Source organism: Dromaius novaehollandiae, chromosome 1, assembly GCF_036370855.1.
Source record: "Dromaius novaehollandiae isolate bDroNov1 chromosome 1, bDroNov1.hap1, whole genome shotgun sequence".
In the NCBI taxonomy this organism is placed as follows: domain Eukaryota; kingdom Metazoa; phylum Chordata; class Aves; order Casuariiformes; family Dromaiidae; genus Dromaius; species Dromaius novaehollandiae.
Genome location: NC_088098.1, coordinates 182,704,232 through 182,729,432, shown reverse-complemented (window position 1 = coordinate 182,729,432; position 25,201 = coordinate 182,704,232). Strand labels below are relative to the sequence as shown.

Genomic DNA, 25,201 nt, shown 5'->3' with positions numbered 1-25,201 from the left:
AACATGATTAACTAATTATTGCTCAGTGAAACTCTGTCTCATCCCTGTACATCAGTGATATATACACTCAGTGCACCAGCCTCTGTGCACCTACTGCCCATCCTTATTTCCAGAATGGGGAACAGCTGGTTTCCCATTCCTGCTGCTGCTTTCTCCTATTCCAGCTGCTGCACTTAAATAACCTGTGTTCCCCAAGTGGCCTTCATATGGTATGAACGGGACTTAATCCACCTCAGTGCATAGGGAACTTTTGATTCATATTTCATCATGTTTCAGTTCTATCTGCAGGGAACACTGCATGTATAACAGATGTTCCCTGACTGCTACCCTTTCCTGAAGGTGACATGCCCTTTTTTGTATTTCCTCTCTAATATATATGGAACTGCTAGTGCCTATGTGGTACTAAAAAATAGTGCTCCACGTCTGCCCCGCACAGCATGCCAAGCTACATTTAATTCCATCTGCTGCCCTCTGCAACGTAGAATAGAGAGGAGCCTGTGCCCAATATAACCAAGTTATACTGTGGCATGAAAAAACACTTAATTTAAGATATGTAAATGTACTTTGTAAAATTTAGGACCAAATTCTACTAGCTTTATGTACGTGAACTATCTCATATAAATCAGTGGGGATGTTAATGTGAGTAAAGTTTCCATAGTCCTTCATCTTTTAATATTTCCTATAGTGTATATATTGTGCACGCACATGCACAAATAAGACATTATTAACTGATAATCCTGAAGACTGATTCTTAATCTATCTAAATCTGTATCTCATGACTGTGGAAAATTGAAAGCTTTCAAAACTTATACATTTGTTTTCAAACTACAACTTTGAGAACAATTCATTGGGGGTTATATACAAATCCATCTATTTCCATTATAAAGACTGTTTTGGAAAAATATAGTAATTCTGAGGCAGAAGTTGTTGCAATCTATTATATGTATACTGTATTCAACAGTATTCTGGTTAAAGACAGTATTTTAAAAGATGAAGGGTTTTTTTTTTTTTTTTAGTATGCAGTTAATAATGTATAGTACTGAATATATGATGTACATATATATGTGCATACATGTATATATAATATATATTACTGTGTAGTTGCAGTAGCTGTTTAAACATAACAGGACTGTGCACCATGGATTTTTCTGGAGTATTTTTCAACTTAATAATTATTTCTCAGAGTTTTGAATTATATTCTTCATATAGAATTTTACCATCTGACCCCATTTTAGCCTGATCAAACGAATGAAGTTTTCATAAGAAAACTGAACGAATGTAGTTTTTATATGAAAACTGCAAATTAGGCTGCACGTTGCACATGATTGCTGGATAGTAACAGTCCAAATAACCTTAAAAGCTCTAAGTCAAATGTGCAAACCAAGAGAAACAGAAACACAAATGGAATTAAGTCTATTCAATGCTGTGATAAGATTTCTCCAGCACATCTGTAGTCTGTGCAGCCAATGGAAATGGCTACTGAATGTATGTGCGCTACTGAATACCAGGAGTCCCAAAACTTACGTGCCCATATTAGTTTTAGTATGTGGTATTTCTTTTCTACTATATGGATCTGAAGTGCTTAGCTAGTTTGATTTGAACTGAGGATTCTTCCCCTTTTCCCTATGATATTTTGTTGTCACAAGCAAAGTTCACGTAAAAGGAACCTACTTTGGTCTACACATTTATCCAAAATTGCTTTTTCTAATTTAAAGAAGGAATAACTTTTTTTCCTCTTTTTGCTAAGTTAGATAAAATTCATACTGCACCTCTATAATCACTTCAGAAAGTACCAGCTTCACAACCCCTTTAAAGGAATATTCTATATACAGCAGAAATTTTGCACATGTAATGTGGCAAATCGTATTATGTGATCCTAACAAATGCATCATTTTTGGCTAGGTAGTCCTAAAAAGGGCTGATATTTTCTCTATGATAAAAACTGCAAAACGCTTTATGAAAACAATTTATGTTAAATTCTTAACACGATTTATTTTTATATAGTTGGCATTTGTCCAAAGGCAAATATTTTCCAGATGTCAAATTAAAATGTTTTTATTAAAATATTTGTAAGATTTGTGTCAAGCAAGTAAGTCTTTTAGGTATTAGTCGTAAAACAGAAAAGTTGATTGTCACCCTCGCTTGGACCATTTAGCATTTTTCTTCTTTCTTTTCAAATCAAAATATTACAGGCTATGCATGTAATAATACCTGGATGGTACTCAGGTAAAATACTGAGGTTCATAGGAAGAGTTTTTGAGGGGAAATGCATGAAGTGAAGAGGGTGGAGAAAGAGAAATGCAGTGAGGGCTACAGCCTCTTTAGAGCACACTGTTTTGAGGAAAGCTGTAAACCCAACTTAACTAGTCAGTATTCTGTGGCTGCTTTTTGCTTCTCCAGAGTACCATAAAGTACTCAAGGCACGCTACTGACTCTGACCATAAAAGTTAAAAAAAAAATCATATAAAGTTGACATTACTTATATAATAATGATCAGAAATTACATCAAATATTTTTCTTTGGCATTCTGGCTTTGAATAAACCAATACAGACATTCTTAAAACCTATGTTCAGATGGAATTATACTGGAAATTATACATGATAATGTATGGTAAAATATATTACAATTTGTGACTGTCCCCAAAGCAAGAGTTATTATATTAACTCTGAACACTTATCTTTAACATTTATTAAACCTTCCAAACAATTTAAAAAAGAATAAAATTTAAATAAAATTTCAAAAACCTTGAAGCATGTAGTAAAAACTGCCTCAAATTGAAGATAAGAACAGAATTCATATAATTTGGATTTATTCTGAAGTATATCTCAAATTTTCTGGCTTCTTGATATTTTTTGTGGAGATAACAGCCTGTGAAATAATTAGAGCTTAAATAGCTTAATTATGGACATACAGTTATAAAAGTTGTGGACTTCATTTATGGGTACTTTTTCTTTATATTGAACTATTGATAATATCCATATTTTGCATTGAATACAAATGCTTGTGTATTCATTCTTTATTTGTAATGTTTTATTTATATGCCTTTCTTTTAATCTTATGCATTTGTTGTGCTTTCACATTCTTTCTCAGTATGTAGAGAATAAAAGAGATGTCAGAACTGCTATTATTTTGGCACAAGAAAAAAGATTCACAACAGGTTCAATGAAAACCAGGAACCCAACTTTCCTTTGGGTTTTAGAAAACTGTCCAAACATCCTTCACTAATTCATTATTCTAAAATGATTTGAGGAGTTGTTTAACCTCTTTAAGTTAGACAAAATAAGGTACTATTTAAAGCCTAAAAATTTCTTTAAAATCTTGTTAAAGACGTGGTGTCAGAGGTTATTTCAAATGATTGTAATTTTTTTTTTGAATTTCTGCAGCTTTCCACAAGTGTGCATGACAACAGAATTTGGCTGATAGTTATTAAAAAGAAGAATATTGTCTTTAAAATTTCTACTAGCACAGTTGAAAGATAACTACCATATAGATGCTTTCCTCACATTGAAAATTTGATTCTCTTTTGGTAAATGCTGTATTTATTAATCCTCTGTCAAATGATAGGGTTTTTTTCTTTTTCTTTTTTTTTGTCTTAAATAATATGTGTGATTAGATAAGCCTGTAACAGTACTTCCCATATTATCCATGTGTCTGCCAGAGTGCAGTGGAGGCTTATCAGAGTAGGCAGAGTTGCATTGCTTTGCCCATTTTATATCAATACGGTATAATCTTTACTTGCTGTTATAAAATCAGCTAAAGAAAACATTTAATTTATTTTTTATCCAGTGCCAGATATCCTCATTCTTTTGCATGAGCTTTTGTAGCTAAACAAAAATAAAACACTTTGTTAAAATACACAGGATAACAGTATTTTTATTTAGGGGTTTTGTGCCTTTGTTAATTAATCAGCAAGATCCAGATCTCTAGAAATCTTCTCTAGAATCTTCTTCAAATCTTCTCTGGAAAACATAACAAGAGTTAAAAAAAAAAAACTTACATCAAAAAGAAAAAAACACCTCTTTCCAATCCTAATGAAATCCAGAAAATATAAGTTTATATAATTGTTAGAGAGAATTTTACCTTTCAAAAACTGATTTAAAAGTAAGGCCCAGATTTTATTCTAGATTATTTAGTCCTCTGTAATTACAAGGAAACTGGAAAACTTGTTTCACAAGGTTTTATTTGTGAAGAAATGAAAAGCGTTGACATCCCAAACCTTTACATTCTCAGTCACCATTGGAAGAGATAACAGTCCACAGGCCATCAGAAACCTTGTCCTTACCATTTCACCTACCATCTACCTCTGAGCTACTGACCCTAATTCGTTAGCATTAATTGGCTGATGAACTCTTTGGAATTCACGGGAAGAGAAATAGGCACTTCTGGAGCATGATTCATTTGACCTATTTTAGATGAATCATGCCCTCAAAGTGCTTATTTCGCTCTGTTGTCTGTAAAAGGTGACTAGCTCAGATGTAGTTCAATAGAGGTCTAAAGTTACGAAAGGTGTATTGCAGTTTGGTGTTTTCACAGGAACCAGCTTTTTGCACAATGGCCATTGCTTGTCCCAACTTTTTACCTTCTGTATCTCTTTCTTGCACTGTAGCGTTAATGGTTCTGGCGCAGGTTTATGCTGGTAGTAGCATCATTAACTTATTCATCAAACCTTTTCCATTTCATTGGATATATGATATAGAGGTGGTGACTCTCTCCTTCATCTGAGAAATACGATCTCTTCACAGCCATTGTTCCTTTTGCTGTGTTTCCACGCTGAGATCTGTTTCTTCACTCACAAAATTAGATGACTGTGTAAGACTCATAGCTGTTGATGCTTTGGTTGAATATCCATTTATTTATTTTTTTCTTGAATTCTTATGGCCAAGCAGCTGACGTCAGAAGCAAAAAGATTAACATGCTGGAGATTTAAAATTAGAATCTGAGATCAACCTATACTTTGGTTCTAAAAAGCCCTACGTGCTGAAATACTTCATTGAAATGACTCTCAAAAAAAAAAAAAAAAAAAAAAAAAAAAAAAGGAAAAGGAGGGGTCTTAGATTACATGGACCTCCCCTAAAAGTCAAAATAAATTAACATATTTATCTGACCATTTAAGCTTTTATAATTTTATGTTAATTAAATACCAAGGGATGAATAAAAACATATTAATTTAAGGATTAACTTCTATATAAGATATCTGTATCTTACACAGTGTTAATCTTCAGTAAATTTTTATCATTTGGTGAGTTGAAGTAATTCATGATCTTATTAAACCTAACGTATTAAATCTAAGACAGTTCTTGTATGTTCATTAAATAGCAGTGGATTCTTAAACAGCTGTTAATCCTTGGCAAATATGTTTAAGAGTCAACTGGCATTTCATAAACATACAGTAACAATCTTATTAAATCCAAGTAAATATTTATTTAAGATAGTTGGGGTTCTATCCTGTCTATCCTGTCATATAACAATCACTGTGTCGTTATTTGTGGTAAGGTCAGGTTTATCTCTAGAAGGACACCTGCCACTCTCATTTTGACTCTATTGCCAGAGCCAGCTGCTGGAGATGTAGTACATGCTGGCACAAAGAGGTCTCCTTCAAACCTTTCTACGCTCTGTCTCTGAAAGAGATAAACTAAGCTAAATATATATTGATACAGCTACGTGCATGTCAGGGTTTTCTGCCAAAATAGCTGTGTGAACTAGAGTTGTCATTTTTTTTCACACTTCTAGATGACATAGCTTTGCTGGTAATACTTTACAATATAGAACTGGTCTCACACAATGCTATTCAGCATCAGCGTTATTAATAGTGAGCATGTTCTGCTGTCTTGCAAGGTAAAAATTGAACTGCATATTTTGCAAATTGAACAGGATTGTCAAGAATATGTCACTTACCTTCTCATCTTTGAAGTAACCCTATTAACAAATATTCAGCTCTGTAAGGACCACTCAGAACTGTCTCAGAAAGTAAATCTGATGTGTTGCACATCAGTCAGATACTTTTAACTGTCTTTGCTTTTGTGTTTGCTTTTTCAGCTTTGTCAACTGATAAATAGGTAAACATCTCATCTGGACTTTTTTTTTCTTTGAAGTAGGCAGTTTACTTTGGGAAACTTGGCCACTTTCTTTTGATGGTATTTCCTTAGCCCACAATACAGGTTTCTATTCTGCTTGGCTTTTTAATTGTTATCTATTTAATAATTCTTTCAGAAGAAGAGATGGAGAATGAGTTTATAATGAAAAAATAAGATATAATCCAGAAACCCAAGATCTTCATGGAAGCCCTCCTACCCCTAAATAGTTTTTTTTTTTTTTTTTTTTTTTTTTTGTGTGACCACAAAGTTCTATTTCAGAAATGATAGGAAAGGTGATTCAGATTTAGATCTTATTATACTAATCTAGGCTTCGTTATTTACAGATAGCTCCACTCTTCACAAGATATTCCAAGTGCTTCTAGCTTACAGAATGAGAAGGCAGAAATGGGTGTAACATGAAGTAGTATCTAACTTTGCTTGATTTACAGCTTTATACAGCTTTTTCTATCTTTATATGTTGTCTTCTGTACCATTTTTATATATCAATGAAGTTAATAGTTACTGGGGCAAATTTTCATGAAAAGGGAAAAAAAAAAGTTCAGCTTAAAACAACAATTTTGTAATATTAGTGATCATATAAAATAACTACTGAAAGGGCATCCAAATTTTCTCTGGACATCTGAAATTTTTACCTATATGCTTCTGGGGCCTTCTCCTGGCCCTGGTGTCCTCCCTTTTTTCTATATCACTAAACTAGATTGTAAAATACTGTAAAGTGCATTTTGTTAGGAAACATTGTGCAGTTAGGTTCATTAGCATTCGATTTTATGAAAATAAACTCTTAATACATTTTTTTTTAACTTTCTGGTGTAGATATTTTAATATATATATATTTTTTAAGCTGAACTAAGCTAGTACTTAAAATAGTTCCCTGACATTCAGAATAATGGATATCAGAGTAAGAGTAATAAAAACTGTCGGGAACGTGCAGTGTAAGCACTGATTCAGCGACTACCACACTGATTTAAACATTTTGTTTAGCATGTAAGATATACATCTGTGAGAATTTCAAAGCATAAAATCCACTCTGTCTAGCAAGAGTAAGGGCTGAGGTGTGGAAGTTACTGTGAGGTAACAAAGTAACACTCACCATCTAGTCTAGGACAACTATACATACGTATGTATTTCACTTATACCAGCTAAAAGTAATTCAAGTGAAATCCCTTGGACTGATTTGTCTCATCCCACAGAGATATTTAAATACAATGTCTAACTCACCATCTGGAATTTCCTGCCACTATCCAGCACGGAAATAAAGACTTTAGGATAACCCACATTCCTAGGTGAGGCAATGAGAGGTCTAAAGAAGAAAATGCGAAAATGTAGAAAAGGCAGATTTGCATCAAACCTGGATGGGTATTTATTCCATGAATTTGTCTGGTTGCTTTTTGGACCCTTGGCATCTATAATGTCCTGTGCAATGAGCTCTACAACTTTGGCACATGTTAAAAAAAATAACTCTGTTGGTTAAAACCTGCTATCTGATCATTTCATTGTGAGTCCCTAGTTTTTGCTTTAGGAGAAACAGTAAATATTTTTTTTCTATTAGTCTTCTTAGTGACATTCATGATTCACATACCTTTTCATATTTTCCTTTTGCTCTGTTTTCTCCAAGCTAAAAAATCTTAGTCTATTTAATCTCTTTTCTTACAAAAACCTTTTCACACATTTGATCATCTTCTTGCCCTTTTCTTTATCTTTCTAGTTCTAATATATTCTTTAAAACATGTTGTGAGCAGAACTGCATACAGAATTCTGGACACTGGCAAATATGAATTTAATGTTTTGTGCTTCCCTTCCTAAGATTTCTTCTTATTCTAACTGGTCTTTTAGCCCTTGATGAGCACTGAGCTGACATTTTCATTTAACTGTCCAGAAAAATGCTAAGTCCTCCTCGTGGTTATAACTATTTTAAAGTCGATAGCTTGTGTATATAGAGTTGGGATTGTTTTACACCATGTACTTTACCTTCATTTATTGACGCTGAATCTCATGTGCCATTTTATTGTTGTATTGCCAATAGCATGACATCCATGCTCTTCGCAATCACTCTCAATTTTTACTGCTTACCTTTGCCATGTTACATTTGTTTGCTATGAAAGCTAATTTAAGTGACAGTGTTACACTCTGATTTCATATCTGGGTTCCATCTGGTCTGCTAATTTGTTACTGGTTGTTTTAGCCTTTTTCTCTAAAACTGAGTCTATTAATCTTTCAGTTACAGACAGCTTTTCTGACTCGTTTCCACCCCCAAAATAGCTCCAGCGTGGGAATCTCCCTAGTCTCCTTCTTTGTAAATGCCAGTGCATTTCGGGGGGGGGGAAGGGGCTGCTTGTGACCTTATCTTCTTTCAGCGTTGCTTTATATGCTGATTTTCTGTCAGCTCACTGATTCTTTGACAGGCTTTTCTTTTTCTCGTTTTGTTGTGAAAGTTCTCCTTATTTCTTATTATGTCATGAACAAATTGTTTTCAAAACCTTTTCCACCCTGCCCTACTGTACATTAACATTTTATTTGTTAGATTCTATGTGCTTTTCTCTTCCTAATTTGTACATGACTCTCACTTTTTTAAGAGTATCTTTTTACTTTAATAGCCTCCTTTACTCTGCTGTTTCACCATGCTGGCTATTTTTCTCTCCTTTTAAAGTGTTTTTGATAAGTGGTATACTGTTACTCTGAACTCCTCATATAGTAACTTTAAGCAGTTTGTCATGCTATCTGCAAGCATTTAGTCTTTTAGCTGTCCTTTTCAATTTCCTTTTAAAAAGCTTTGTCATGTTCATGCAGTTCCCATTTTTGAAGTTAAATGTTACTGTAGTCAATCTTTTGGCGTTTTTCTTTTGTGCAAAGACTTTGAAATTGAGTGCTTTATGGCTAGCATTACAATGTAGCATGTAGATAAATGTATTTTGAACCTGGTCTGTTGAATGCTAAAAACTAAATCAAGTAAGTGATATTTATCCTCTTGTGAACTCTTTGACTAGTTGCTTTAAGTGCAATGTACTTCATCATTCCTATATAATTTGTATCTTGCCATTATAATTACAGCATTCTGCTGGGTAGTTTCTCTGCACTGCCTCTGTAAGATGTCTGCTACGTCACTTGCCTCACTTAGGACCAGCTGCGGCAATTCACTTGTCTTATTTCTCTAGATTTAAAAAATGTACGGAATCAAACAACCATTTGGTCTTTGTTTAGTTGCCCATTTTTATGTGCCTTACTGATTGGGATTTTGTTTGTTAAGGTTTTCTTTGCTATTCCCTTTCCAAACATGGTAAACTTCAGTTCTAAGGCTCCACTCCACTTTTTTTTTTCTTTTAGAGAGTAGTTTTGTGACTTTACTCTAGATGACACATTATCTCAGACTATGTGCTTTTCTATGCCTGTCACTTGTCCTGTTTTTAATTTAAAAATCTCTCTTGTAGCCATTTCAAACGTCACCAGCCTTTTTCCTTTGCTGACTTACACGATGACTATCCTTCTTGGATAGGTTCTATCCATTACAAAAATTCCTTTAGTTACTAATTAATATATACCTTTCTCTTATCTAAGACAATTTTCAACCCAAAGAAGTATATGAGCCTGAGTGTCCAAAGTCAGAAACTGGAAACTGAATCTCTGAAGAAATGTGATATTGCAGAAATGTGATGTCACCTTTAATTTTTTCTTAGGCCACAACAGAAAGACTGCAGAAATAAGTATTTACTCCAAATCAATTCTAGAGAAATCCATAGCTGTTTCATTTTCATTTTGAATTTTACCTTTCACTTGTGATTTCATTGATTCAAGTCTGCCTACTTGCAATGAATTTTTATAAAAATGAGATTCAGTATTTATGCCTGCTCCTGAAAGTTCAAGTAAAAATGTAATATTTGTTTTGTTTTGTTCTGGAGAAAACATTATATTATTAGTCTTCAGTGACAATAACCAATTTCCTATATCCAGTTCCTTCTGCTTTTTTTATTCTTATACTTCCTGGGATTTTGGGGAAGTACACTACAAGTACATAAGTACATGTAGTGATAATGTCAGTTTTTGCTTGGTACATTAGTAATGATACATATCAAAACCAATATTTTAATGAGATTATTATTGTTCTTTGTTACACAATTTACTAAATATGTTTCTTAGGCCTCTTTGTTCATTGTTATCGTTTTGACTTTCCTTACCCTTGACAAAACATTTTTAAAGCTCTTTTGCAGGTCATCACAGCAAAATTCCATTCAGGAATATAAATATCGGTTATTATTACTATTTTCACTCATTCTAGTGCATCTTTTAATGCCTTTGGTTTTGTCTGCACAGGAGCAATCATGAAAATTTGTCCAAATTAACGTTACAGGTAGATTAGTTAAATCACTTCAAATTTCTGCATAGGTATACTTATTCAGGATTAAAATACAGTTAATTTGTCTGAGCCTAAATAGCTTCCAAAGTGAATATGACTAAACTGAATCAAGAGCATTTTAATTCTGAATAAGAATATACACATCATTGTTTAATATGATTAAACAAATCTCTGCCCATTTAATTGATAAGGATTAATTTTCCAGATAGTTTCTCCACCTCCCTTCACCCCCTGCCTCATACACCCTTACTTTCATTTGGAATAAGATACATGCAAACTTAAAATTACATACTCTGGTTTTTCACTGGTGCACTGTTAATTTTAGCAAAGCAATACCTTAAGCTGCTAGTCCACCTTTGTCCACTGCTGCATTATGGACTGCAGTGGGATCCATTCCAACTGCTGTGGCTCCTAACTTAGCTGCTGTAGGTCCATGGAGTTTACTGCATCTTTGTGGCAGGATCTGGTAAAGGGAGAGCCAGAAAATGTGAAAGCAGCATGTTGGAAATATGTCAATATTCATAGTTGCTCAGATGCTATCATTAACCCCCTCAAAGCTTTACTTAGTGAAAATAGGCCATAGTGTCTGTAACTGCAAAAGCTGTCTGACCCTGAAACCGAGTGCCATAATCTGGCCACACATGCGATTAATCTCTTTTACCCTGCAGCACAGAAAAGTCATGTGCTTTTGTAATTACCGAGGCTCTGTTTCACAAAGAATTTTTAGGAAGATGCTGACTTGACTCAGTGGACCGCAAAGAAAAGGTAAAATCCAGGAAGAAAATTACCCTAAGCAGAATGATCACGTAGCCACGATTCCTGGCTATGCTAACTTCTGAATCATCTCCAAGAATAGTTTGGCAGAACACCAGCTGGCGCAGGCCAAAGGTGTGCTGCATATCATTCCCACCCCATAGACACTGCAGACAGAGTAGTTTAATCGTATAGACAGTTCCATTCTGTGGCACTTTACATTTACTAATACAGATGTAGCCAAAGAATCCGTAAAGAAGGAATCAATATTTTGAGCTCCACAAAGAATGTCACTCATAACTTCTTAGAAAGGATAAGAGCCTCTCAGTTAATCTGAGAGATTTTATAGTTTTCTCACTCAATTCCAATATGTATTTATTTTAAATCCTTCGTCTAGAGCCTTAAAAGCAATTTTCTTTACATTTCTGTTGTAAAAAGATGTTACAACAAAACCCAAAACCTGTGGAATATTTGACTCAGTGGTGTCCCTTTAACAGCTTGCTTGCTGAGTCAAATGAACAATTCCTTCAATCCTGTATTCAGAGTTGCCTTACTGAAAAGAACAAAACAGGTCTGAATGTAAAGCTATGGTACACCGCACTGTCAGGTGGAACAGCTCAAAGGTAGACAGGGATACCTGCAACTCTGCTCAGCTGAGCTTGAATTCCACTGTGCTGCATGCTGAGAATTAGCATTATGTGCTTTATTCTCAGTGGCTATTGCCAACCATGTAATTCTTCAAGCATATCCTGCCATTTGTTTTATCCAGAAGAACTGGTGTCGATTCCAAAGTAGCTCTTCCAGCTATTTTGTGGAATAGTGTACTATGATAGCAAATTTGGGGCAAATGAAAAATAAGAATTGATAGTAATGTTATATGAAGGGAAACAAAATGACTATTGTTCTCTTGTAAAAACACGAGGATGTTAAAATGTTAACATATTGTTTCTAGTTAAAAGACAAAGAATCGTACAGCACATTTATTTTAGTAAATGCACTACACTAAAGTCCAGACCTGCCTGACCCTTAGCTGCATTTCCAGGTGCCCCTTATCACAATTTGTGAGAACCAGCCCTAACCATCTAGACATCTATACATCCAAACTGCATGCACCACTGCTTATTGAGACAAAATCCAGTACGGGACCCAACACCTCCTTCAAGTTCCTCTGTTTCTCATTACCCTCCTTATCTTTCCCTTTGAGGATAAATTAGTTGTATGGATAGGGAGCCAGAGGCAAGATCTGCATTTCAGTAGATCCACACTGTACGGGTTGATGTAACCATGGTAGAGTTAATGACAGGCTCTGCTTTCCAGCCCTTAGCTTACAGATTAGGCAGGTTTCATTTACGGCTGTTTAGCTTACGTTTGTTTACTTTCTTATTATGCTTGGCTTTGATTACTTCCTCAGTGTAGGGAAATCTGACTCGAGCTCCTGTTTATTTCATGTAATGTGTCTTTTCCATCAAATGACAGCTATCAACTGAGAACATTTTATCTCTAGTCTTGAGAGCTTCACACTCGTGAGAGTGGCCTAGAGGGACACAGCTGTCTCATTGTGCAGTGGACAGAGAATTATTCTCAGATGCATCCTGCTCAGTAAAAGCCTTAAATATTATGACCAGGTTCTTGAGCTGGCATTGAAAATAAATTGAGAGCCAGTGAAAATATGAATTGTTGATAGGTATCCTGTGGTGGCCTTTCCTTCCTAACAACTAATTTTCTTGTTCTCTTCATATTGTGAATGTTTCCTCTACTCTGATTTCTACATAAAGTTAATTACAATAGTATGAGTGATTCACACACTGATGACTGCTGTCAAATCCAACCTAAAAAAAGACAATATTTTTGAGAGAGATTGAGGTAAAAACAAGTAATTTCTGCTTCTATATCTGGACGTCTAATGAGATCTTGAGAATTTGTACTACCCAGGTAAGCATAAGGTACATAATTTTTGGAAAGAGAAGACATTCCAAAGATTTAGATATTCAGAATATTCTTTTTCTCTGCCATCATCACTTACTTCTTTCGGTTGGCTGAGCTTGAATCAGCTGCTTTTTATCCTTTAGATTTTGTGATACCTTTGTGATGACATTACTTTAGAAGTCAGCTTCCTATACTGTCTTTGTGTGTGCAACAAGCATGCAACTTGTGGTCCCAAGTTGTGTGGGGTGACTCATATCCCCATTGTCTAGAATTCAGATCCTAGAAATCTCTTCTGTGCCCAGGTTTCTTTAGCAATGAAAGTGGCTGGTGCACTCCAGGTTGGAGCCTAAGAAAGCTGATTCCTGGGAAGGAATTAATGTGCTGATGATTGGTGGACCATACTCCTAGAATAAAACAAGAAGGAAACCTTTAACATTAAAAGAGAAGGATAAAAATGTGTCCATGAGAAGTGTTAGCTCCTGATGACACATGAACCATCACAGTCTCTTGGAGGATAGAAAGTTGCTTTCTGTCAAGGTGCGGATTGACAACAATTTTGGCTGATCTAAATCAGCATAATCATGGTTCTGTCAGCATGGGACATTACTCTTTCTCCAGCTGTGGGTTTTCAAGGAGGGAGGACTCGTCTGATCCTGCAGTAAACCAGTTCAGGAAGGGAAAGTGACCAAAAAAAATATTCTTTTTTGGGGGGTGGGGGGTAGGTGGAAGAGTTAGGTTTTGTTATTTTTAGCCATTTAAATCAACTCACCATAGAATTAAATGAGTGGTAGCACAAAGCAAGAGGGTGGGATTGCAGTTAGAGAGGGTGCCTAGCACTACTAATCTTAATTAGTTTAATATATTGTGCAACACCAGCCTAAGGTTGGTAAAACCTGGCTTTTGTCAGCATTAGGTCTTTTTAAATGACATTCACTAGCCTGGAAGGTCAAAATCCACTTTGTAAAGCTTCTTGGACAAAACAAAAACGTCGGCAGCCTTTTTTCACTTCTGGGTAAAAATCTTATTTTTAACCAAATGCAGAAGTGGACAGCTACTTTAGCCTGATTTAGTTTACACAGTTTTCTGGAATTAAACATATCATGACAGAACTTTTTATGTACATTTTCACAGCTGCCACAAAAGAATGAAAGAGAAAAAAAAGTTTTTACACATCTTTTACAAAAAGTGGTGTCATTTGAATGAGGGTTCTTGTAGATATACATAAGATATTGGATGATATTTCCAAATTATTTGCAATAAGTGTTCCTGCTATTTTATTTTATTTTATCTTTTTAATGTAAGCTACTTGTTTTGTGTGCAGTATGAATGAATAACCATTATAAGTATGCAAAAAACTTAGGTCTTGGGATTTAAGCAGAAGAATAGATTTTCAAATTACTAAACCAGAATTACAGCAAGATTGAAACTATCATTGTGTATAATATGAAACATCAAACTCTTAAACTGAACATATTTAAGTTGCATCATATTTTAAAGGAGACATTTTAATTATAAATAATATTCAAAGAAAAGAGCATAAAAAGTGTTGCTATTATTTATTTTTTATTGTTTTATATTTGTATTACGTGCCTGATCAGATTACAAGTCCCATTTTGTGAGTAACTACATAAACAAATGCATACATTCATCATTCAGGACTGAGCAAATGGTGCAGATTTCTTTTCAGTTTTTATTTCTATTTAGAATAATGACTTTATGCCTTATCTTAAATTGGACAATTATAAAGAGGCGGTCAAAGAATAATAGCTTTTTCTTGTAAAACATAAACGACTACTGTGAAGCTGCCAACAGAAAGTTCAGACTTGTACTACAAAGAAATTCAAAAGGACTTTAAGTAGTGCTGAATACAAGATCCTAACATCTACAGCAGTCAGATTTTGAAAACCTAATATAAGTGAAGATACAATGCCCTTAGTCAAATAAATTAGAAATTCCAAGGCACTAACATCAAGCTTTAAAATTATATTTTAGCAATTTGTATGGATAGAGGAGGCACATATTCTATAGTGCATGAGCTTACTTAACATCTCTGGTATCAGAGGAGATGTCATATGAAAGAATTATGACTGGAAACTCGGCACTCTGAGTAAGCTTCTAGCTCCGATAGGGGTGCAAGACTGAATTTCTTCCCCTCAGTAGAAGAAAAAGTCAAGCATGAGAACTGGCAGTACTTACCTGTGCTTAAATTCTTCCCACATCTCCAGCTGATTAACATCTTCGACAAGCTGCTAATGACCAATTCCATTTGTTTCAAATGAGCCTTACATTTTTAGGACATCTGATGCAGTTTTGTAGGAAGTGGGAATTAAGCAGATTTAATTACCTTTTCTCAGTTTTTTGTTTTTGTAATCTGCCATTCAAAGGAACAGTATGCCTTACCATTGTAACAAAGTTTTCCGGTAGTTTTCTCCCTTGATTTGAGTTCTAAATGCAAAGCTGTGTATTAGTTCAAATGAATCAGTATCAATCCTAGCTAGTCTGTGTGTGTGTTCCACCAGTTATTCATAAAATAAAAGGGTTTTTCATGCTGGCATCCAGTGTTTTAAAGCAGCAATTTAGCAGCTGCCTTGGACAGGACTAGCAGCGTGTTGGAAATCAAAGGTGGCTGGTTCTGTTTATGAGATGAGTTGGTACTGCATTTTTATCAGCCTATTTGCTTTCCTTGTACTTTAATAGTTTTGGTCCCTGGGGCACAGAGCTGGAAAATACAGATTGTAACTATCATGCCAGATAGGCAAAACAACTTAAGTGATGATACAAAATGCATTGTCTCTGATAGTGAACAAGTAGAGTCTGGTTTGTGTAGAACAAATCCTTATAGTCTGACTGTGAAGGACTATTCTCACCACAGTGATACCTGCTGAGAAGCTGTGTTATATTTAGTTGCATTATAATAGCATTTCTTTCAAGAAACAAATTACATATCTGTGGAGAATTGATGGTTTTCAGGCAACTGTGGCTGTCAATAGGCACTCAGCATTTTTTGTTCTGTCACAAACATCTATACTGGTGCCAGATAGCAGCTAATCTGTGTTTGTGATAGAAGAAAAAATATTGGCAAGACTATTGGAAAGTGGAGAGTTGGTCATCAATGTGCCTATCATCATAAGTCTTTATTGTTTCAAAATGAATAGCACGTGATCTTTCACCAGCAATAATGAGTAAAAACTCAAAAACCTGCTAAGTACTGAGCTATTCTACCTCCTTTCATGTCAGACATTCATATGAGCAGTAATTCACAGTATGAAATCTGAGATCAGTCTTTGATGCAGGCTGATTAGTAGCTTAGCTCCTGAATCCATATGTTGTCAACTTTCCACAAACATTTATGCAATCTCTAATTTGCATGCAGTGGAGTACAGTCAGTTGTGAACATTACCTGTGCAATGTGCCGAACGGTAGGCTGTACAGCATTCAGTCTGGAGCGGAGAATAGATGCCACCTGCCTGCCTGTACAACCTCTGTGGTCTGCACCTCCCTTCAGGAGGAGGATAGCTATGGATTGCATTTATCTGGTGGACCACACTTAGCCGCTCTGCTCGGGACAGAAGGGAGTATGCCATTAAGTGAGTTAAAATGAAATACAATATGTGGTATAAAGTAGTTGCTGTGTTCGCTGTGACCTCATCCCTGCAAGGCAGCAGCTAATCAGCGTTATCTGGTGGGGCCTTCCCATTATGCATCATCTTCCACAATTCATATCTGCTCAACGAATGACACATGATCTTTCATCTGCCTTTGTACCTCCAATAAGCACAGAGTCGGCGGGCAGGAGGAGAAGGAGACTAACCTTTTCAGCTCGATTACAGAAGGAACAATTTGTGTTTGTAATTAGAGCTCGGCAGTGATCTCTGTTTATTTCACTGTTACTCAGCTCAGTGTAAACAGAATTCAGTTTTGACAACTGTTTAGCTCACGGCACAGTTTTAAAGTATTAAAGGATAATGGAAGACTTATTAGATTAGCTTTTGCCATGATCTTTTAGTGTCCCAGATAATTATTTGTGATACAGCTGAATGGTTTAGGCTTGTATTATTATTATGCATGCATTTCTGTGTAATACTGTATGTACTGTTGATGGGCACTGAAATATGCATTAGGAAGTATACATTTAGTCAGATTGCACAGATATTAGTGGTATTTTCAAGTGCCTTGAATTGTTCTTTTTGTGAATTTCTTTCATTTCCATTTTAACAGAATGGATGAGTTCTTAGATCCTGATGTTTCTTTTTAAAGCAAATCAGCTCAATCATCTTCATCATCACTATTATTACTCTTAATCATTCTTAGTAACACTTGTGTGACTTCTATCACAGTCCTCTGATCCAATCATTTACGTTACATTTATCTCCCAGCATTTTACTTTTAACATTCTTTCCATTTCACACCCGTTTGGTGTTCTTGCATTTTTTTTTGCACCATCACCTTTTTTATCTTCCTTGTTTAGTATTTGAGATCATTTCTGTTAGTCACGTACTGTTTTTCACCTTTCCATTTGATTCTTCCTCTCACTGCCTCTTATTACCTTAATTATGGCATGTTGCTTCTTTCTCTGATCTTATAATAAGCCTTTTTACCTTTTGATCATCTTTTTTTTTCTTCCTTATTTTACATGGGCATGTCTTTTTAATCTTTTCTCTACTTGCCCACTGTTCTCTTTTTTATTCTTTTTTTTTTAGCTAATGTCATTCTATTCATTTGACTCCCTCTGATCAGAAACATTGCTTCTAATCTCCTTTTCTGTTTCTAGTAAGAATTTTGTATACTATTTTGTCCTTGTTTACAGCTGTATAATTTTCTTGTTTTAGAAGTCTAACTTCGCAACTTTTTGGCAGTTTTCTATAGATTAGGGCAGTGCATTTGCAGGTGATTACATGATCATCTTGGACATAGTCTAGGTTACTGGAACATGTGAGCAAGAAAAAATTTATCTGGAGTTTTCACATTTGAATAATTGCATTTTCTTTTAAGGTGAATTGGAAAAGGGAGCCTATGTCAGTGACTAAGTGGGTACATTTAGCAAAATATAGGTGTTAATTCATGAGTGAAATACAGTTGTATTTTCATCTCAGTCTCTGAATGAATGTTGGTGGGTCATGTTATGAAAGCACAAAAATTGCTTAGGCCAAAGAGAGCTCTGCCAAGGTTAATGGTCCCAAATCCTTTTTGCGCTAACAAACATCTTTTTTTTTTTTCAGATTTTTTTTTTAATGTACTCTTCAAAACAAGTGTCCAACAGGAAAAAAAAAAGTATCATAGTGACTGCACTGTGATCCCTCTCACTGTTTATTGTTTATATATTAAGATTTATGCTGCACACATTCCAGTGCACTACCGTCCAGTGAAATGATTTGTTGCTAGTTTCACTCATGTTAATTACCTCATCTTTATGATTAGAGTTATTGTTTATTCACTTTGTCAGACAAAACAAAAAAACTTAAAAGCATCCAGGCCTTTCAGACATTTTTCAATTTGGAGCCAAAAGGCATGTCTCTCTTTCTGAAGAAATCAGGCTTGTCAAATGGGTATAGAGAAAAAGAGGAGATCTCTGTAATCACTGTGTAGTGAAAAAAATAAAGGATTATAAATGTACAACCACACCTTGCACATATGTTACGAGGTCATTGTGAAAGGAGCAGGCAGTTCTCCAAAAATCAGCCCTTCCCCACACCACTTTTGTTCTGTGTTAGGTATTTCTGTTCTTCCTGTTAATACTCATCACAGGATTATATGAGTATCTCCCAGTGTTGTGTTAAGCTCTTGACTTAAGATCTCTCATTTGCTCTCCAAAAGGAGAAAACAACTGGGTGCTTCAATTTTAAATTCACACACTTTTGGTAACCTCTGTCCCAGAAGACTCCAGTTCCAGTTAGAATTTGTGGTTCTGATTGAACTATGTAATACGACATTGATGTCTATGACATTTCATCTGAGAATTAAAATAAAAACTGAATGAGGGCAGATCTGCTTGCTTAAGATAGAGTTCTGTAGGCAACCAGCAAAACAGGACAGTATTACTTGTAGGAGCTGTTTTGTGAGAACTTTGCGTTATTAAGAACACAAAAAATGATTTATCTGGTGGACCTGGATTTATCTGTTTAGTGACACTGTTCCTATCTTCTTCATAGCCAGAGAAGAAGGACAGCTTTCTCTACTTAAAATTTAACCTCAGTTGTCTCCTGGAAGAGCCTCTCTCTCTTTCCATTGAGTAGGGAGTATAGAGGGGCTAACTTCGTAGTTTGCATATCTAGGTAATGCCACTTTCCCAGGACACAGACCGTTTTGTTCTTTATAGCTGTACAGTTTCAAACGATGAAGACTGCACTACAATTGTGAGAGCTTCAGAATACTTTAATGGGTCTTTCAGTGCCATTTACCCTGCTTAAGCTTGGCTAAACTCATTGATATTCCTTCATGAGCTGATCTTGTCCAAGTATCTTTTTCCTGGTGAAGGTAGAATCATTTTCTGCAGAGAAAGATAGATAAAACTGTCTGATGCGTACAAGCTCTTGGCTTTTGGGTCCATATCATGTGAGTTTACCTAATCATGATATATAGATGCTTACTATGCCCAGAAAGTAAACTGGTCATTGTGTAGTTCACCACAGGTGAGGAGTTTAGCCATGGAGGGTAGGTTCTATCGTTGCTCATTTCTGACAAAAAAAGTATAGCACATTCTCTTTAGATCAAAAATTCCAGACAGATCTCATGGTTGACAGTATTAAATAGTGCAGAGATACAGAAGTATAAGAATAATGAATGTCTTATCTATCTCTGTAGATCAGCCATCAGTGTACTGTCAAGTCTATGCTGTATCTGTGTCCAGACTGAATTTGCTAGAATATTAAACTGACTTAGATTTATTTTAACCAACATCTTGCTGAGCTTGTTCAGGGGTTGGATGATTGGACAACGAATGTCAGTTTGTTAGAACTGGTGTACCTCTTAGCATTTATTGGAAGATTGTGTTTCCAAAGAAAGAAAAAATGACTTTGAATGACACACTGTCTATTCTACCCAGGATCAGTACCAGTTCTCACCAGTTGTCTTTCCTATGCTACAAATGGCATTGTTCAGAATATTAGATCACCATTTTCTCAGGGTATGAACTACCTCTTTGATGAATAACTATTCTGAATTTTGAGACTTCAAGTAGACAAGTAGCTGATGATTATTGCTGAAGTAAAACAGTTTAGAAAGCATTCACAGCATGAACTATGTTTTTAAAAAACAAGTTCTTTACATCATTTACTGTGAAATTCAGCAGTATACTGTAGTCATTGGACTGATTATGGAGTTCATCACTTTGATCAGTGACTTGAGGTAGGATATGACAGACTTGGTAAATGCTGATGGGAATAAACCAAGCAGTTCTCTTGATTTTAGCCAAAAAATGTGGGGACTCTTTATAGATAGCTATATAGATATATAGATATGTAGATATATAGCTGATGAAAAGTAAGAGGTTATTTGGAGGTTAGACTGTCAGTAGCTGCAGCTAAGTCATAACAAAAAGATTTGCTGTGTCTTTATCTGGTGACCAACTGCTGTTTTCCTGCAGTGGACTTTGGAATTTCTTAGACAGCTATTGATTTTTTTTGAATCAATATCCATTGGTTTCTTTCTTCTTCTGGGACATGAGAAATATTTGATCATGACCATAATAAATGTGGTCAATCGAGGAGCCGTATGTTAGTATTCTCAGTCTTGACTTGTAAGCCAAAGTCAGTGCAAGAAAAGTTATGAAGACTGAGTTAGCAATGGCCCATGCAAAAACTAAAAAGGCAAGAGTAGTGTTGAAATCTGTCCGTATTTATGTTGAAATCTCTCAAAATGCTAAATCCAGGATTTTTCCCTTCCATTATCAACAAGGTATCAATGAACTCCTTTTTGAATACTTTATAAAAAATGATCCATAAATAGGCACAATTATTTCAAATTAAATTATCATATCCAAAGATTTTTTTTGTATGTATAAATATATATTTTATAACAGTAACATCATAGATGCAGAGCTGACTGCAGAACTGTTTATTTACAAGGCTGCGGATTTAAGCGCAGACATCAGATAAACTTATTTTCTGAGGACTTTGACAGCAATGTCAGCAAACTCTAAGGTGATGAAATCTGGAGATAAGAATACAAACCAGATCTCATGATGAGGAAGAATATTATAATAATATGTAGAATAATAGTGTAAATATTGAAAAAAAAACAGAATTGACACGAAACATCAGAAAAGAATGAAAAAAATGAGGATAATTCAGGAGTAATTTCACCATATAAAATGTCAGTCTGCCAATGCATACCATTTGGGTATCCAAGAAAATAAGACTGGAATATTTCTTTTAGAGGCCTCTAGTGAACTGCAATCTCAGAAATATAGAACAGACTGGCAAAAGGAAGAAACCAAAGAGATGCTGGTGTATCTAATTCAGGCTTGTCAGCTTTGGCAATGGCGTATTTTAAAACCAGGAAATTCTCCCCCTGAAAAAAAAAAAGAGGGCTTTACTTTCTTCTGACAGCAATCATATCTTGGTAGAACCTGGAAGTGATGTTATGTATATATATAGCAATTATGCCTTCTTCATTACTGCATAACCATTACTTAACAACAATTACAAAATCTGTTTTTGGTGAAACATGAAGTGAAGGAGTTTTTCTCATAACAAGAAGTAACAGTTCTCCGAATTTATACATAAAGTCTAAGAAGAGCAGATGATTAATCATACTCCAGCCTGTATCTTTATGTATGTGCCATTTTATTTTGACACCAGATGGAAAGAGTTTCACATCTACTCCTCCTCCCTTCTTCCAGTAGCCAAATTCAAAGATGACACTGGTTGTATGAATACGTTATTATTTGTGGGAGTGAAGTTTTACGAATCACAAAATCAGTTCCCCAGAACTACTCTAATATGCATGCTAAGAGACAGACCAACCCTAAGAAGATGACATCCACTATCAATAGCAGTGTTGTGTATGGCACCCTTCTTTGGAAAAAAAAAAAAAAAAAAAAAAGATTCTGGTGACATTAGTCATTTAAAGAAGATATGCGCATCTTTTCTCAATTCAGTGCACTGAGTGATGTGACCAATATCATAAAAATGCAAATTAAACCATTGTATAACTCCCTATAAAAATCTATTTGGTAGAATTCCCATCACTAAATGCTGAAACTGAAGATATTTGTATGAACAAAAAAATAATGCAATACTGTATTCTTGCAGTGCAAATTACACTGTACTCACTTAGCTTCCCATAACCTCTTCTAAGCATCATACAAACTGTAACGATTTGGCAGAAAGTCTCTGCCAGAGCCAATAGCACAGTTATATCAACCTCTTAGAAAACAGCTTTTGTATTTGTATTGAAGATGCTGTTGTAATTTTTTACACACTGATAAGCTAAAAAACTTTGCTCTAAGTTACAGTCTGGCTGGCTCAGTTCCAAGAATCCCAATTTTCTTGGCACATATCAGTGCACAGTAAGTAGCAAGGCACTGATACATGGCAGGTAGTTCTAAGTAATCTTCTAAGGTAATTTCAGGATATACCGGATGCAGAGTGCTTTTCAGTTTCTTCTAGCATTCTTTAGCATTTTCCTCTCTGCTTCTAAACTGCCTCTCCCACTTTGATTCCTTTTCTGGGAGCAGGTGAGGATGGTTTGGAACAAAAAGATTTTTTTGCAACTTTGATAATTTAAAAGTGAAACTATAAAGAGATTTCTTTCAAGCCTATGCTGAAAAACTCCTTCATGGAAATTTTATTTTTTCCCAAAGTAAAATTTTGCATTACAAAAGAAATTTTTCTGTTTTATATGCACATATTTATGGCTAACTTTACGGGGCACATTTACAAAAGCTATCCATGTAATCTTTCATTATTAAAGCAGCTTCTAGCATTAGACACTGTTTAAAAAAAATCAAATGCTTTTTCTTACCTTATCACACAGAGGAATTTGAAATTGGAGGGTGTTTTTCATTTGAAAATGATTTTTAACCTTCTGCTTCAGGGGAAGACCAGGCATCTTTGAGAAGAAAAAGAAGAAAATGAAATAATCTGTTAATCTGTAACTATCCTACATGTAATTTTGCCCAAATAAAAGGCATTTATCTTTCTGCATTTTTATTCATATTTAGCTAAAAAACATTCTTTTATTTGTCTGTGTCTAACATACTCTGTGTGTGCATTGGCATATTTTTTCTTTTACTTGAAAGCCTGCAGGATAGGAGCTACAGTTTTGTGACCCTTTTGAAGAACAAATGTTTCATAGATATACTAAGAACTTATGTGTGTCTTGTTTTTTTTTTTCTTTTTTTTTCCTTTTTTAACTATTAATCATCTACTTTGAGAAGAAAGAAAGCAGACTATATTTTTCCTCCAAGGAAGCCATGTTGTTATATGGTGTCTCATTAATAAAGGGTAGTGTCTTCTCCAACTGTAAAATAATATGTGAGTGATACCTCACATAAATGTAAGAAAACACAGCAGTCAAGCTGGAAAAATATTCAAATGAGCACTTTTACAACAGTGTGCCAGAAAAATATGAAAAATATAAAATGGTGTCCGCACATATTGTGCACAGAGTATGAAAATCAGCCTATGTCAATATGAAAAAAAAAACTAAAATCAGAACACAAACTTCAAGAATTATTCATTACTAAGCCCATGGAAAAAAAACTTTCATCCTTATTAGGCATTTTTGGATTTATCTTTTGTAAACTATTTCAACATTCACTGAGTAATTCCAGTCAAAGTTTTTACACAAACCCCAAAGTAGAACCTTCTAATAGCAATAGGCTGTATTTTCCATAAAAGTTGCTGTATTTTGTTTGTTTACATGTATCACAGGTAAAATGAAATCCATTCTATTTCTGCCCAGTATTGTCTTATGCAATTTTCTCTTCCTTTTTTTGTGTGTGAATTAAAGTGAAAATTAATTAGAATTTTAGTAATTTTTTCTTAAGTTAGCTCCTACTACTCTGAACAATTTTTCTATGTGAATTAGGATCCTTTACTCTTTATAATGAACTTTTTGGAAATTCAAGGGGAAACAGCATGTTGTACCTGTTTCTGCATGGAAGAACTCTTCTACTTTAGTGGACCGTTTGAACATCTGTCAGTGTAACATTTTCTATCTCTTTTAGGCTGAATGTCAAGTTCTACTTTCTGAAATGAAGTATTGCAAAATAAGGAGTGTTTGTCATATAGCCATGATTACCTTTGAAATGTATAGTGAGTTTATGTCAAAGCCAAGTGAATCTATTTTGGAGAAAAGAAACGTGCATATATGCATACTGCAAGATCGAGGACCTTTATAAAGAATGAATTAAAAAGATCTGGAAACCTCAGCGGACTGAGTGCAGTAAGACACTGACTCAGTCAAATTTCTTTTGCTTTAACTGAACAAACCGTGTATTTCACTCTTTCCCCTTTAGTGTGCTGCATATAACAATAAGAGCCTTATAAACATGTGCAATCCCCAGACATATTTTCAGATGCTTTTATGTGTTGTGAGAGCACACTTTAAGAATAGGAAAAAAATGTACACAAATTAAACGAGAAGCCAAAGGAAAAAAAAAGAAAGAAAGAAAGAAAGAAAAAGAAAGAAACATCTGCAGGGCAACAGTGTGAAAAAAATGTTTAAGCTGCCTGTTATTACCTGCTCAATCTATTTTACACTGGATTTCTGCATAATTATGTTAAAAAGGAGGGGGAAACAAGAGATGTTGAATAAAGATTGAAAATCAGAAAATGAGACTGTTCAAAATAAAAATAAATAAATAAAAAGTGGCTAAGGTTGCTCTCAGCTAGAGTTTTTTGGCAAGACTTTTAGACAGCAATCTATTTCTCAAATTCATTTACCATTTCTGCAATATTAATGTAAAACAAAGTGTTTCTTTTTAAATCTGATCAGCTGAACAATTATACAGCTCCAATAATCCACAAGTCAGTCTTTCAGAAAGCAGCTAAATGTTTTCTTCAAGCAGTTTCATAAAGCAGATTAAGTGAATATGATATCAGGTCAGAAACCCTATGAGCGCTTTCTATGGGA

General features: G+C 34.9%; 1 protein-coding gene across 5 annotated transcripts in view; it reads left to right on the top strand.

Annotated features, from left to right (window-relative positions):
- The window catches only part of PCDH17 (protocadherin 17), a 91,438-nt gene that overhangs the window by 39,073 nt on the left and 27,164 nt on the right, over positions 1–25,201 (top strand). The window contains exon 4 of one of the 5 annotated variants that reach the window (XM_064504797.1): positions 23,159–23,278. The exons of the other annotated variants lie outside the window; for them this stretch is intronic. Within the exon in view, the coding sequence (XP_064360867.1) occupies positions 23,159–23,199 (41 nt within the window). The 3' untranslated portion in view covers positions 23,200–23,278. Of the gene's footprint in view, positions 1–23,158; positions 23,279–25,201 lie in introns of those variants that run through there. 5 annotated transcript variants of the gene reach the window in all.